Genomic DNA, 16,619 nt, shown 5'->3' with positions numbered 1-16,619 from the left:
GACTTCAGATAAGTCCCTTACTTTTTCCATCTGGAAACGAGAATAATTGTTGTAATCTCAGATTCTTAAAAGGAAAAATAAAATAATGTATGTGAAGCATTTAGAAAATTATACGATACTTAATAAGTCCTTAGTAACTAGTAGCTTCTCTTTTTAAAATAAATTTGAACTATCTTGCCAAGATCCTGTCCTCTTTTGGACCATTCTTCTTGAGGCCTGCTTTTGGCCTTAAACAAGTCATTGCCTTCTTAGACTTTAGAGGATAAAAGGGCTCCTTTATTTTTGTGTTCCTGTTCTATTGAATTGTGATTTCCTAAGGGACAAGGAGCTATACTCGTCCCTTGGTATCCCTGGGGCACTGGTTCCAGGACCCGCCTTGAATACCAAAATCCTTGGATGCTCAAGTCCCGTAGTCGGCCCCAGCTTCCGCAGATTCAGCCACAGATTGTGTAGTGCCGTAGTATTGATTGAAAAACAATCTGTGTGTAAGTGGACCTGTGCAATTCAAACCCATGTTGTTCAAGGGTCATCTGTACCCTTGACAATCTTGCTGGTGTATTGGATAAATTATTTTTTAAAGTTTTTCGTTTAATGCAATACAAGACTGCTTCCTTATATGCTACCACAAATAATGGATTGAGTTCAAACTCAATGGATGTGTTAGAAGGAGCAGGCACCTAGTTCTCTGCAACAGTTAGGATGGTAACCGCAGCGGAAATGTCACTTAGGAAGGGAGTACACCTGCATGTTCTGTACATTGTGGGTCTTAGTATCTGTCGTTTGATAATTGGTTGCCTGTATTCTGCTTGGAGCAGCTAAGAGCCGTGAGACACATTAGTCTCCTGAATATTTGATCTCTTGCATGAATCAAAGCCATTAATTAACAGTCCAAAGTCCAGTCTGTCTTGAAAGCAGTCCAGCACCACCTCAGCTGTAGGTTCTTCTTGATCTCTTTGCAAGCAGCTGAGAGGATGTTAAACATGTAGGACAACTGGCTGCCCCAGTTGGCTGTGTCAACCATTGATTCACGCAACAGATAACAAGGTCCTTTTGAGGAAGGAGTGTGGGGCAGGACACAGGTGGCTTAGGAGACATTCCCTCCCCTCCAGACTTCAAGACAGTGGGGGAACAAATGTTACACAAATGCTTACCAGACCTAGAGAAGAAGTACTGTAAAAGGGGAACATGAAGATTTGGGGGAGAGTATAAAGGAAGCTGGGCATGGGAATGGGGGAGGCTTTGTGGAAGAGACAGTGTTTGGGTTGGTCCTTGGAAGGTACCTGGGGATGGAGGTATGGAAGGCCAGGGCGAGGAACTAGCAGGTACTTAACGCGGAGATTTAGGAAAGTGCGTGAAGCATTCAGGGGTTTATTGGACTCATGGAATGCAGTGAAGGTTAAAAGCTTTAGAGCTTGGGACAAATCTTGGTTCTGTGTCTTATTAGCTGTAACCATGACTTATTTGATGGCTTCTCACTTCCAAATCTATAAAGCGAAGCTAATGGCTCCTACTTCATGGAGCTGCGGGGATTAAAGGAGAGCGTGTATCACGCTGCATTGGTACTCTGGTGCTGGTGTGTAGATGTGCTCACAGTAGCACTGCGGATGAGTCTGCTGGTATAGGGTAAGACACACGACCCTGATCAAGAGCATTTTAAATTCTTCGCTAAGGATTTCACACTTTAGGGAACTTAAAAGATTTTTGAGAAGGAACAGGACATGGTCTGTTTTATCTTTTAAAAAGATAATTTTTGTGCTCGCTTCGGCAGCACATATTGGAACGATAACAGAGAAGATTAGCATGGCCCCTGCGCCAGGATGATACGCAAATTCATGAAGCGTTCCGTATTTTAAAAATATAAAAAATAAAAAGATAATTTTATTCAGCCCAAAGAAATCAGAGTTGTTATATTGATTGTCTCATTTGAAGGTCCAGCATGGCTTCAAAGTAAGGTTGTTTTTCCATACTAATAAATATTGAATGTATTTTTCATGGACATTAAAGTTTTTTTCTTTAAATACTGTTAAAACTGTAATACTGTTTATAATTTTGGTAGAACTAAAAGCAGCTTTTTATTTCCAATTGCTATTTGGTGATAATGCTGCTGGCTTACATTAGAAAAAAATAAAATTGCTCAAGGGAAATCACTTCAGTATTGCAAAAGGGAAAGAAATTAATATAGATCAGTTTTCCTTTGCTCCCTCAAAACTTAACGATGTTATTTCTAAGCCCTGTGTGATGTCTAGTAGTGTTCTGATCCATTTAAAACAGAATTCTATACTACAGATCATCCAGTACATATGCCCCTACCCCAGTATTTGTTATAGTACCAAAAACAAATTAAACCCCTGGCCTGCAGGGAATAGTTCAATTATGAGGCTTAGGTTTGCTTAGGGAATGTGCTTTAGGGCCTGAGTACCAAATGCTATTTTCTGGCTCAGTCTTAATATAGTATCTTTTCAAAGGACATGGACCAAGTTGTGACCCTACTTTTTCTGGGTGCCCTGGGAAAGGAGGATGGAAGGAGCTGTGCCAACTTATAAGCTCAGTGTGTTTGACCATATTCCCCCAGTTACATTTGGGAGTGAGTCTAGTTTCATCTCCAGGCAGCATGACATACCTAGCATCTTTAGATTAAAGTTCACCTACCTCTTTCCAATGAGAATCAGGTTATGATAGGCACATGGAAAATATAGGTAGAGTAGCAATAAAACCCAAAAGTTCTAAACAAGGAAGGCAAAGCAAATAGGCTCATCGCCAAGTCTAACAGTTACTCTCAGTTTGGTTCTGAACTTCCTAGTATCCACAGCAAAAAGGGAAACATGATTATTGGTATCTGATAGACACCCTTATCATATTTACTATTATATCCACTTTATGTATTGATCCAAGAAGCTATACTTTAGTAGACAAATTGCCTTCCCTTTTAATAGGGCACCTATAATGAACAGAGCATAGGTTGAAATGAAAAGTTACTCCGGTACGTATTCAGGCTGCTTCTTTTAAAAGCAGGCATTAGGCCAAGTGAGATCTCCAAGGATTCTTCCACCTCTGAAAGTAACTTCTGTTGCAGGTGACTGCCACTCATACGAAGTTATCCATCATTGTGTATCTAAGAGGGCGATACGTGTCCTTCAAACACCTTGTTCAGATTGGAGATGCCGAAAGACAGCAGGACAGGGCTGGATTTGTAGTTATCGCTCAGAAGCTTAGCTTAAGCACATGTCCCTGCCAAGAACACTCACCCTCCATGTTTCGGGGGTAGGGGAGGCGGTGAATAAATGCTATAGGAAAAGGAGAAGGTTAGGCCTCAGCCCTGGGGGGGAGGCAGACCTTCTGCCCGCAGGCTGCCTTTCCGGCCATTCTGCTCTGCCCACTGGCTCAGGGCCTTGGGAACCATTTTTTCCCCCTTAGAGCTGCCTCTGCTCCCTCAGTTCCTGGAGGTGCTTCTCCTGGAGCAGAACGTCCCACTTCTCCCTTAGCCCTCAAAGCAAGTGCTCAGGTCCCTTTCCCGGGAAGGTTTTGCTGACAGACGCTGCTAGGAACGGACGGGGAATAACCGCGGTGGTGACGGATCCCAGAACCCCTCCGAAGCTGTTAGGTTAGTGCCCAGGGGTTCTCACCCACCCCTTCCCTTGGTTTGTTCTGAGTATAGGAAGTAAAAGCCTCAATGACGCTTATTCTGGTTTAGTCCTAAGTTTGGGGCTTCCTGTTTCCCCTTCTTTAGAACTCACCATCCCGCGTCTCCCCGCAAGAAGGCGCTGTGACCCCTTCTGTCAGGAAGGCGGAGTTCTTGGTAGAGGTGAGGGGCCGGCGTTAGGGGCTCACTTCCCGTCCCTCAACTTGCCTGTTTTCGAGGTACCCGGGGTTCCCAGAGAGTCCTTCCTCTTCTCAGCAGCACCCTTTGCTCGTGTCTCCTCACAGCCCCCACCGCTCCCTCCCTCGGGGCTGTGGCTGTCCTTTAGCTGCCGGTGGTTCTCAGTGTAGACGGGTTTTCATTACCATACCCTTCCACTTCTGCTCTTCAAGGCACAGTCTTTTTTAATCTGGCCTCCCCCCTCCTTTAATTTAATTCTTGTATAGATTATAAAGTACACAGTAAATCTTTGCCAGGTAAGGGACTAGTTTGCATTAATTGAAAGCTCTTTTGAAGAAATAGGTATTTTTCCTAGTGTATGTAACTCAGAGTAGGTTACCTACCACTGTTGCCTGGTAGAGGCTAAATGAGAAGATAATTCTTTCTAATTACAGTATCAAGTGTTTGTAAGTGCTTGAGATATTTGAAGAATTTGTTTTTGAGAACCCTGAACACTTTGCCTAATCTCCCTTACACTGTTAATTAGCAGTATCTGTGGATAAAGGATTGGGCTTTCAAAAGTACATGTATTCCAGCCCCGGTTCCAAATGATCCTTGATTCCAGGTTTACTTTACCTGCAGTCAAGAAAGAGAACTTTTGATGCTACAGATGTTCTTTTTTCAGTGATACCGAGAGGAAGAGGTGGGGAGAAATAAAACCTTTATGGTAAAACTAGTGACTCAATTCCTGTTCTGTACACCGTGAACAGAATGTGCCATTGTCAGAATTGAACTACGAAAGGAAGTGTTCTTTGTCTAAACAAATTAGAACAAATATTGTACTAAGACACTTTACTAATAACATATCCTTTTGGATATCACATGAAGGTCTTTTGGATTTTTCATTTTGAGCATGTAGTGTGGAGAAGTAGCTTTCTTCTCAAATATAGGTCTTGAATATTCTGTATAGGTATCCACATGAATGGAGTAATTACATCTTGATAAGGATGCTTATGGAGCCTTCAGAGTTATTTTTCCAGTACAGATTGGCTCAATTAGCAAGAAAACCAAATGTTTGATGCTAGGGTCCCGTGAATGGGCTGGCTTCCCTGGGTTCCGTATTCACATAGAGGCTAGACATTTTGCAAGTGTGTATCAGGTGACCACAGTGTAGCAAGAGGGAAGATGGCTTGGTAGCATCATGTATATTACCAGTAAGAAAGTGATATAGGGACTTCCCTGGTGGCACAACGGTTAAGAATCCACCTACCAGTGCAGGGGACACAAGTTCAAGCCCTGGTCCGGGAAGATCCCACATGCCGCGAAGCAACTAAGCCTGTGTTCCACAACTACTGAGCCTGCGCTCTGGAGCCCGCGAGCCACAACTACTGAGCCCGCGCGCCTAGAACCCGTGCTCCGCAACAAGAGAAGCCACCGCAATGAGAAGCCCGTGCACGGCAACGAAGCATAGACCCCGCTCACCGCCATTAGAGAGAGCCCGCGCTCAGCAATGAAGACCTAACGCGGCCAAAAATAATAAATACATTAAAAAAAAAAAAAAGAAAGTGATATAAAGCTCACATTCTTCTGATAGAACATACAAAGGTCCCCCCTTCAGGGCCATGCTGAGCAGTGCCTTGTTTTCTCAGCTCTGTCACCCAGCCTAGGGAAGGGTGTCTTCCCTTCTCTCCAGGCAAATCCATGGCTTATCTGTTGAGCGCCTGTTCCTGTATATGTCTAGATATCAACTCTTCACCTGTGAGGCCCCAGCATCTTCTTTATAGGCCCCTTATCTTACTTGCTTTTCTGATTTCTACCATTTTTCTTCTTCTCCTTCTTCTCTTTGTGATTGTAAATGCATGGGCATGATTCTGATAAAAGCAATAGCTTTTTTATCCTCATATAAAATTATTTTGGCTCAGTCAGTGTTTGCCTTTTAGAGCATGGATGAAGAGGAATGGACTTTACAGGCCGTGCCAAACCCCAGACGGGTGTGGCTCCAGGTGGCAACACCAGGACCATGGTAGGAAGTCGTCGCGTGGATGAAGATTTCAAGCTCAGCCTGAGGGTTGAGTCTGGACCGAACCCGGAGTGCCCACAGAAGTCTGGATGACCATGTGAGGGACACTGCAGAATGGGTTCTCACTGGGTTGGTGGCTTGTACAGATCTCGCAGAGTCTTGCATATTTCATATAAACTGAGTGGAGCCCCAGCTAAGCTGTTATTTTCTGTGGATTTCAAGAAACATACATATTCTTTATGAGCCTTGCTTTTCTCATAAAATAGGGCTGGTGTGAAGAATATGTGAATACATAAAAAATATTTAGCATAATGCCTGACTCATAATAAAAGTACTCGGTCATTATTGTCAGGGACGCATGCTCTGGAGACAGACGGCCTGGATTTCAGTCCTATCTCTGTTGTTTACTAGGCAGTTAACTTAGCTTCTCTGCATCTAGTTTTCTCATTTGTAAAATGGTAATAATAGTAGAACCTGTCTCAGATTTTTTAGCCAATAGGATGTAGCACGTGCCACTAACAGGATATTTTTCCTCCCGGGCATGTGGTAGGATTGAAGTTAGGTAGGGCCAGTGCAGTGAATTCAGGAAGCCCAGGAGTCCCTTCTGGGGAAATCTTTAGGAACCAGTGGACGATTCACCAAGTTCCCTGCCCCTGCCATGGCCACCAACAGCATTCCTGATGGTAGGGGCTCCGTCACAGCCTGGGTCCCTCAGCCTACTAGCAGCAGGCTTGTTAGCATGAGTGAGAGATAAGCCATTCCCTTTTTTTAAGCCCCTGGGATATTATTATTTTTTTTTTTTAAATGTCTGGGAGGACAGTTTCTCTTGGCCATTGCTCTTTTTTTTAAAAAAAATAATTATTTATTTATTTTTGGCTGTGTTGGGTCTTCGTTTCTGTGCAAGGGCTTTCTCCAGTTGCGGCGAGCGGGGGCCGCTCTTCATCGCGGTGCGCGGGCCTCTCTATCGCGGCCTTTCTTGTTGCGGAGCACAGGCTCCAGACGCGCAGGCTCAGTAATTGTGGCTCACGGGCCTAGTTGCTCCGCGGCAGGTGGGATCTTCCCAGACCAGGGCTCGAACCCGTGTCCCCTGCATTGGCAGGCAGATTCTCAACCACTGCGCCACCAGGGAAGCCCCAAGCCCCTGGGATTTTGACTTTGATTGTTACCCCAGCAAAGCCTAGCACATCTGGCTGGCACACCAGAGGAACAGCCTTGATGCTACACCTAAAGTTAGATTTCAGCTGAAATGAGTAAGAGTACAGAATGTCAGCTGTGTTGGCTCGGACACTTAGGCCACAAAAACCTGCAAAAGCCTTTGGATCCTGAACCTGTAGCTCCTTTGTGGGCCTGTCTGTAACATTGCTCTCGTCTGTGCTCTGAAATACCTGTTGCCTGGGCAGTGACCGCCGGTTTGAAGGACCTGACCCTTTCCTTATATGACCGAGCTCAAGCAGCTTTTCTTTAGGCAAAAGTTTACCATATCTGGCCTTGGGACTAAGCAGGTGGTTGTTATCTGGCCTCGGGACTAAGCAGCTGGTTATTATCTGTCCCCTGGTTCTGATCTCTCGGCCCCTGCACCTTCTGGCCACTCTGTGACCCCAGAGCCCCAGGCTCTCCTGCCTCAGTCCACGCCCTCCCGGTGTCCACAGGAACCTGCATTCCCCTTTCCAGTTCTCTTGGTTTGGGTGGTGTGCCTCTGCTTGGCTATGCTGCCCTTTTTGTTCATGTCTCTCTGGAGCTTTAGGGGGCACACATGAAATGTCATGGGGGACAGCCCTCTCTTGAAGCTTGAGCCATGTGTTTGAGCAGCACTGGTAACGACCGAGATGTGCCTGGCATCCCAGTGAGGAAGGTGAGCTCCCGGGGGTAATGGTGCTGGAGGCTTGGGTTGGAGCAGAGATGATTCAGTGTCAGGTTTTGACATCAGTCCAGGGCTTAAAGCTTTTCCTTGCCTTTGTTCCAGAACATTGAGATGACGGTGGAAATGTTTCTGCTGCCAGAAGGGAAACATCATTAGGAATGGCTTTTCACTAGAATGCTGGTGGTCAGCTTTTCATGTAAGGTAATAATAGACAAGTAATTCAGAGAGAACTAAAGGAGGTTAGCAGTCATTTTTAAAGACAGCATCTTTTCTGCCAAAACGGTAATTCAACTTCCTTTTTTTATTTTATTTTATTATTTAAAAAATTTTTTGGCCATGCTGTAAAGCATCTTACTTCCCCAACCAGGGATGGAACCCGCTCCCCCTGCAGTGGAAGCGCGGAGGCTTAGCCACTGGACCGCCAGGGAAGTCCAGCTTCCTTATTTTTTAAAAATTGGGGGCTTCCCTGGTGGCGCAGTGGTTGAGAATCTGCCTGCCAATGCAGGGGACACGGGTTCGAGCCCTGGTCTGGGAAGATCCCACATGCCGCGGAGCAGCTGGGCCCGTGAGCCACAGTTACTGAGCCTGCGCGTCTGAAGCCTGTGCTCCGCAATAAGAGAGGCCGCGGCAGGGAGAGGCCCGTGCACCGCGATGAAGAGTGGCCCCCGCCTGCCACAACTAGAGAAAGCCCTCTCACAGAAACGAAGACCCAACACAGCCATAAATAAAAATAAATAAATAAATAAAAAATAAATAAGTTTAAAAAAAATTGGAAAATACAACAGCATAATAAAAAGAATGACTCCTTATAATCCCACAGTGCAAAGTTAGCCATTGTTAACAATTTGGAGCTTGTTTTTCTTTTAGTTTTTTCATACAGGTACATTTTTTAAATGAAATCGGGATGATAAACAATAGCAAACCTTTACTGAAACCATTTTCTGTGCCAGGAAGTCTTTAAGTACTTCATGCGCATTATCTCATTTACTTCTCACGACTTTTCAAAGAATCATTATCTCCATTTTACAGAACAAGAAACTGAAGCACAGAGAGGCTAAGTCATTTTTCCAAGGTCACACAGCTCATAAGAGTGGTGCCAAGATGGAAACCAAAGCAGTCTGTCTCCTGAGCCCAGGGTTTTGACTATCCTGTGGCACTGTCTCACAGTCAAGATAGCTTGGAGTACACTTCATGGCATTTTGCAGTGTTAGCTCTGAGTTGTCTGGTTCTATCTCCTCGTTCTATAGATTAGGAAATCAAAGACCACACAGGTGATTAGATATACCCGAGGACGTATAGCTGGTCAATGTCAGTGCCGAAACTGGAGCACGTGTCCCACGATCCACATGCTGATTGACTCTGGACGATCTGTGGACCTTTGTCCTCCTCCCTGGGCCCCAGCTCTGAAGCAGCTGCGTTGTACTGGTGACCTCCGTGCCGAGTCCAGATGAAATGGAGGACGGAGGACTCCCACAGCTTTCTTCCAGCACGTACCTGAAATCCCAGTTTGAATTCAGGGAAATGTGTGGGCATCTAGTGATACATGTTAGCTGGCTCTTAATTATCCTGCAGAACTAGGGCTGCAAAAGGCTGAAGCGTGCAGCCCAGCAATGGTTCCAGCTTTCCGCCCTCATCAGACATTTCTAACTGAGATTTGCCAACCAGCAGTAAGATTGATTGATTGAGCTTTAAACGCTGTTGCTTTCCTCCACCTGGACTCTCGGGGACATGCCAGGCATTGCTGTAACTTGAAAGTAAGCCAGAAGTCAGCCAGCCATCCGTGCGTAAACATTCCTGCACACACGGCTGGCCCGGCCCAGCATCTGTGAGAGAACTGGGCCCTTGCCCTGAGATGCTGGGGCTGGGTGGCCAGCTGCCATGGGCTTGAGGATTAAAGGAAGAGGAACAGGTGATGCGGTGATGCCTTCTTGCTGTGTTTGGTATAAGATTTAAGAGCCTCTGTATCTTCAGAGGTGTGGTGGACTTCTTAATAGGGGCTATCAAGCAGGTGGGGTTTTTTTTGTTTTGTTTTGTTTTTTTAAACAACCTAATCTGATCTTATCAGAGCTCCAGGAGGGCAGGAGCCCTCCTTCTTATGACTCTCACAATGTGGAGCAAAAAAAGACTAGAGGAGTACATGATACATTAATCAAAACTAATGTATTCTGTTAGAAGTCAGGTTCGTGGTCACCTCTGGAGATGGGGGTGATGTTGTTATGACTGAAGGGGGCACAAGGGGAGCTTCTGTTCTTTTTTTTTTTAAACTGGGTCCTGGTTACACTAGTTTCACAGTTTGTGAAGATTTGAGTTTTATTCTTTTTAGATGTGCTTTTTTCTGCATGTAAATGAAACTTCAATTAAAGTTTAAGTCTTTATTTTTATTTGTGTATCATGTTGCTCATTGATACTCAAAAAAATCTGTTTAGTTGAATTGGGTTGAAATGATGTAGAACTTACTACCTAGGTATTAAGAAAACATCTTTACCTGGAATTGTCAGGTCTATCTGGACTGAACTGCTATGGTCATTTTTTTATTCTCTTCAAATGTATCTTAAATGATTTCAGTGTAGATTCTCCTGGAATAAAGAATGATGTCACTTTAGTTCAGCAAACATTTAATTGACAGCCTCCTGTGAATAAGGGACAATGCTAGCTCTACTAGCTGGGTGCAGTTGTGACACCACCTCTCCCCTGAAGGAGCAGATGAGCGATAAAAAGAGGGATAAAGTGCCACAAGAGCACCATGGGGGAATCACAGAAAAGACAGGCAGCTTTCTGGCGGGACTAGGAAAAGATTCATGGAAAAAGTAGCATTTGAAATGGATTGTAAAGAGTATGTTGGATTTTGGGACCTTCCAATGCAGGGGACGTGGGTTCGATCCCTGGTCGGGGAACTAAGATCCCACATGCCTTGGGGCAGCTAAGCCCGCGTGCCACAACTAGAGAGAAGCCCACGTGCCGCAACTAAGACCCGATGCAGCCATAAATAAATAGATAGATAGATAGATAGATAGATAGTATGTTGGAGTTTGATAAACAGAAGTGGATGGATGGCTGGCATTGTGAATATCATGCATATGAACTTCAGGTTGCGTGGCTCACTTAAGATGACTGGCATCCATCAGGTGCAAGGTGAGGCCTGAAAGGTAAGCTGCGGACTTAACAGCGACCAGGTTGTATTACATAATTTGGGAGGCACTAGGGAGCCAAAGAGATTTTCTGAGAAGAGGAGTAGCACAATCAGATTGGATATCTTCAGTGAAATCGAATTTCCAGCCTCGTGATTGTACCGTTACTGTTAATTACCCTGTCTGCCCCAGACAAACATTTCCTGGGCTTAGTGCATCCTTTGTTACTGTAATTTGAGCCCATTCCTGTTTGGGTCCACTGGTGAGCCATAGCTGCTTGGCTTCCATGAACTTCCTGTGGTCATCTCTCCAGGACTTGAAGATGATTATTATGTACCTTCTTTAGTCTCTACACCCGTCCTTCCCCCTTGACCAGGTGAAGTCACAATTCCTTTATTCCTTTTTCTAGTCTTATAGTGATTTGGCATTTATTTCCTTCCAGCCTTTCCTATGTGATGCTCTTCTGCCAGATAAAGTAACCAGGGTCTCTTATGGCAAAGCTGTGTGTGGGAAGAGAGGGGTCGAGAAATAACGCTAACAAACTTTTTTAAGTTGTGAAAGAGGCCTGACCCACCGACCTGGGATTGTATCCCACTGTACCGTTGGGCTCCCCCCTTTCGGAAAAAGCCCTGGGTAGCCTTTTTCATATGGCAGAATGTTAATGCTCATTGTTGGAAATGGTCCACATTTGAGCCTGAGTCACTTTGGCAGTATGAGGTCTGTTATTATCTTAGCGATTTTTTACTATGTCAGCCTCTTCTCTCCTTAAAAAAAGCTAACTTGAGCTGAATATTGTCCTGTCTCCCATTGTTTCTGTCAAGACTCTGTATCAAGGCATTTTGCTAATCAAAGGGTTGTTAACTTGACAAATAAGATGCTTCAGTTTAGATCTTAAGTATTTTTGTTTAGAGATTGTGTTCAGACTCTATAAAGACCTGTTTTTAGTTCTCTGGGGACAAGAGTAGTAGAGTTTCCTGAGGTGGAAAAAGGACCAGCGTTAGGGTGACTTGGATTCAAATCCTAGCTCTTTAAGTCTCTGTTTCTACATGTTATATGGATGTAACACATTCTTTGCCTGCCATGGTGGTGAGGCTCAGACAGGGCAAACCCTGTGGACATTCAGTGCCTGGCACGCAGACCACATTTGCCTTTCCCATTCATTCATTCATTCATTCATTTATTAATTAATTATTGTCAGCAACAATACCTCACTCAACAATACCTCATGGAAATCCCTCCAAGTTTCCTAATATGGTTCTTTTTTTTTTTTTAATTTTATTTATTTATTTATTTATTTATTTATTTATTTTTAAAACAACAGCTCCTGTTTATTTTTTAATTTTAATTTTTTTAAATTTTTATTTATTTATTTTATTTATGGCTGTGTTGGGTCTTCGTTTCTGCGCGAGGACTTTCTCCAGTTGCGGCAAGCGGGGGCCACTCTTCACCGCGGTGCGCGGGCCTCTCACCGTCGCGGCCTCTCTTGTCGCGGAGCACAGGCTCCAGACGCGCAGGCTCAGAAATTGTGGCTCACGGGCCTAGTTGCTCCGCGGCATGTGGGATCCTCCCAGACCAGGGCTCGGACCCGTGTCCCCTGCATTGGCAGGCAGATTCTCAACCACTGCGCCACCAGGGAAGCCCTTATTTATTTTTTTATACAGCAGGTTCTTATTAGTCATCAATTTTATACACATCAGTGTATACATGTCAGTCCCAATCGCCCAATTCATCACACCACCATCCCCACCCGCCACCACTTTCCCCGCTTGGTGTCCATACGTTTGTCCTCTGCATCTGTGTCTCAATTTCTGCCCTGCAAACCAGTTCATCTGTACCATTTTTCTAGGTTCCACATATATGCGTTAATATACGATATTTGTTTTTCTCTTTCTGACTTAACTTCACTCTGTACGACAGTCTCTAGATCCATCCACGTCTCAACAAATGACCCAGTTTCGTTCCTTTTTATGGCTGAGTAATATTCCCTTGTGTATATGTACCACGTCTTCTTTATCCCTTCGTCTGTCGATGGGCATTTAGGTTGCTTCCATGACCTGGCTATTGTAAATAGTGCTGCAGTGAACATTGGGGTGCATGCCTTTCCCTTTTGGAGCACAATGTAGCCACCCCCTTTGCCAGGGTGCTCAATTATGCTTTGCAATTCCTTTTTTACAGGTGGCCCTTGAGTGAGAAAGCTGTTTCACGTGGTCTTAATATTGTCACTGTTGTTGTTGTTGTTTCTAACATCTTTATTGGAGTATAATTACTTTACATGGTGTGTTAGTTTCTGCTGTACAACAAAGTGAATCAGCTATATGTGTACATATATCCCCATATCTCCTCCCTCTTGCATCTCCCTGCCACCTTCCCTATCTCACCCCTCTAGGTGGACACAAAGCATCGAGCTGATCTCCCTGTGCTATGTGGCTGCTTCCCACTAGCTATCGGTTTTACATTTGGTAGTGTATATATGTCACTGCTACTACAAAGTACCTACTGGGACTTTGCTTGCTTGCTTGCGTCCTTCCTTCCTTCCTTCCTTCCCTCCCTCTCTCCCTCCCTTCCTTCCTTTTTTTTTTTCCATTTTCCTGTTAAATGATTGAGTGCTGAATTGGGTGCATTTCCCACAATGGTGAAGTTCGCTGTGAATGGGGCATGGCAGGTATCCCAGTTACCTGGGCACTTTGGGAAACCAGAACAGACTTGATAACCTCATCTCATTATGTATTTTCTACTTTGGCAACCAAGAGTTACTATCTAATCAGGCAGAAAGTCAGATACCCTGGCAGAGGTGAATCTCATCGTTCGTATACATGGGTGCAGGAGGAGTTGGCTTGTTCTGCATTCAACTTGAGAGGATAGTAGGGAGTTTTTATCTTTCGAATACTTGCAGTTTGAAAATCTGGGGTGTAAAGTATGTCTGTTGTGTGTGCACAGACTCCATCACAGCGACTGTCTCTTCGACTTCCAGTCTCAAAGTGCTTATTCCCTGTCTCCTCCAGGTAGAACGTCATGACATGAATACACTAAGCCTTCCCCTGAACATCCGCCGAGGTGGGTCGGACACCAACCTCAACTTTGATGTACCAGATGGCATCCTGGACTTCCACAAGGTCAAACTCAGTGCGGACAGCCTGAAGCAGAAAATTCTAAAGGTCACAGAGCAGATAAGAATCGAGCAAACGTCCCGCGATGGGAATGTCGCAGAGTATCTGAAACTAGTCAACAGCGCGGACAAGCAGCAGGCTGGCCGCATCAAGCAGGTCTTTGAGAAGAAGAATCAGAAGTCGGCTCAATCCATTGCCCAGCTGCAGAAGAAGTTAGAGCAGTATCACAGAAAGCTCCGGGAGCTCGAGCAGAATGGGACCCCCAGGAGCTCAAAGGACATTGCCAAGGACAACCTGAAGGACATCCAGCCCTCTCTGAAGGATGCCCAGGCCAAGGCTCGCACCGCTCCCCACAGCCTGGAGAGCGGTAAGTCGGGCCTGCCGGGGGTGTCCCTCACCCCACCCGTGTTCGTCTTCAGCAAGTCCAGAGAGTTCGCCAACTTGATCCGGAATAAGTTTGGCAGTGCCGACAACATCGCTCACCTAAGAAACTCCTTGGAGGAGTTCCGGCCCGAGGCCAGCGCCAGGGCCTACGGGGGCAGCGCCACCATCGTGAACAAGCCCAAGTACGGCAGTGACGACGAGTGCTCGAGCGGCACGTCAGGCTCCGCCGACAGCAACGGGAACCAGTCGTTCGGGGCCGGGGGCACTGGCACGCTGGACAGCCAGAGCAAGCTCACGGCCATCCTGGAGGAGCTCAGGGAGATCAAGGACACCCAGGCGCAGCTGGCCGAGGACATCGAGGCGCTGAAGGTGCAGTTCAAGAGGGAGTATGGCTTCATCTCTCAGACCCTGCAAGAGGAGACATACAGGTATTTCATGCTCTCCTCTTCACATTCTTTCAGGAGCACGAGTTACTACCTGCGGAGAGATTGCTCGAAAGTGATATGCTAGTGGTTGTATTTTCTGTAACTATGGATATAGGTCAAAAGGCATTTAGGAATTGATAGTTCTTTCCATACCTTGTGATTCTAAGTTTTGTAATTTGTGAATTGAAGCCTGACAGCTTAGAGAAAGACCTTATACATGTGGGTCAGTTAAAATATCACTATATAGTCGATGACTGGTGTATATTGAGCTCCTGATTCAGTAGGCTGCTGTTATGAGGTCTCGGTACACTAATTCGTAGATCTGTATTTGATTTCCCTACGTAATAACTGTCAAGTAAAAAATGAATTCATTGTCCAGCTAGGTAGCTTTTATTTGGTACATAAATCTTGAAGTCTTTATATAGTGTATTTTTTTATGATACTGTATTTTGCTCAGTAAACTTTTCACCCTAAATGAAGGGCTTTCAAAAGGAATCTTAAGATTATAAGTATAATCAGTAATAAATTCAAATCTTGTGGATTATATTAGCTAATTTTTAAAGTCCAGTGTTGTGTAGGCTGGCTTTTAGGTGCCTCTAGCTTAAAAAGTGTGTATGCCCAAGTATGAGGTGATTTTCCACCATTTTCCCAATAAAAATATCCCCCCCACACAAGTTTTTTTGTCAAATAAATGTTAACTTCTAAAAATGTAGATTAAAAAGTGAATGCCTATTACATATGGTTAAGAGTTAAAATTTAAATTTAGTTTACACGTTGTTTTTTATGTGATATATGATTTTATATATGTGTTAATTTAGAGATGTGGCTTTTTTCGGCTCTCATATTTTATGAAATGATTTTTTAAAAACTTTCCACTTACATCTTTGACTTTGGATTCTTTGTCACATAAGAACTGTTTCTGCATCACAGTTTTTCCAGATAATATTGACTTTAATTCCATTCAGATAGTTTGGGATACAGCACCCTTTGGATCCCTTTATTTCAAGTCACAAATATCCATTAGGACAGCTTTGGCTCTCATTTGTTATATAACATGTTTGTGATCTCCATGATTTGGTCACTCACTATATTACTTACTTTAAGAGATCTTTATTTTTTTGTTTTTGTTTTTATTTTACATTGGAGTATAGTTGACTTACAATGTTGTGTTAGTTTCAGGTGTAAAGCAAAGTGATTGAGTTATACATATATGTATTCTTTTTCAGCTTCTTTTCCCATATAGGTTATTGAGCATTGAGTAGAGTTCCCTGTGCCATATAGTAGGTCCTTGTTGATTATCTATTTTATATATAGTAGTGTGTAGACGTTAATCCCAAACTCCTAATTTATCCCTCCCTGCCACCTTTCCCCTTTGGTAATCATCAGTTTGTTTTCTAAGTCTGTGAGTCTGTTTCTGTTTTATAAATAAGTTCATTTGTGTCATTTTTTTTTAGATTCCACATATAAGTGATATCATATGATATTTGTCTTTCTCTGTCTGACTTATTACTTCACTTAGTATGATAATCTCTAGGTCCATCCATGTTGCTGCAAATGTCATTATTTCATCCTTTTTTATGGCTGAGTAATATTCCTTTGTATATATGTACCATGTCTTCTTTATCCATTCATCTGTCAAGAGATTTTTAAAAGGCTTGCTTACAAAACACCAACATTGGGCACCTGTGAAGTCCTACCTGAGAAAAATCATTAAATCTGTATTAAAGTGTTTTTTTAAATGATTCTATCAGGTGACTATATAAGCGTCTAAAACTGGCATTGATCGAAGTCATCCAGGCTAATGCATCTTCCTCAAATAGTGCTTCCTGTTTCCAAATAAATATTACACAGTTTCAAATATAATACAAAATTCCCCTTCTCTGAGGGGATTGGGGGGT

General features: G+C 44.0%; 1 protein-coding gene and 1 pseudogene across 5 annotated transcripts in view; both read left to right on the top strand.

The window, feature by feature from the left end:
- TMCC3 (transmembrane and coiled-coil domain family 3) overlaps positions 1 to 16,619 on the top strand; it is a 439,356-nt gene that overhangs the window by 414,727 nt on the left and 8,010 nt on the right. For all 5 annotated transcript variants that reach the window (XM_059936681.1, XM_059936679.1, XM_059936677.1 and 2 more), the window contains one exon: positions 13,808 to 14,724. In XM_059936681.1, coding sequence (XP_059792664.1) covers positions 13,823 to 14,724 — 902 coding nt within the window. In that variant the 5' untranslated portion in view covers positions 13,808 to 13,822. The remainder of the gene's footprint in view (positions 1 to 13,807; positions 14,725 to 16,619) is intronic.
- On the top strand, positions 1,753 to 1,852 carry LOC132373811 (U6 spliceosomal RNA; annotated as a pseudogene).

Source organism: Balaenoptera ricei, chromosome 10 (assembly GCF_028023285.1).
Source record: "Balaenoptera ricei isolate mBalRic1 chromosome 10, mBalRic1.hap2, whole genome shotgun sequence".
NCBI classification, from domain to species: domain Eukaryota; kingdom Metazoa; phylum Chordata; class Mammalia; order Artiodactyla; family Balaenopteridae; genus Balaenoptera; species Balaenoptera ricei.
This window is presented reverse-complemented; position numbering and strand designations above follow the sequence as displayed.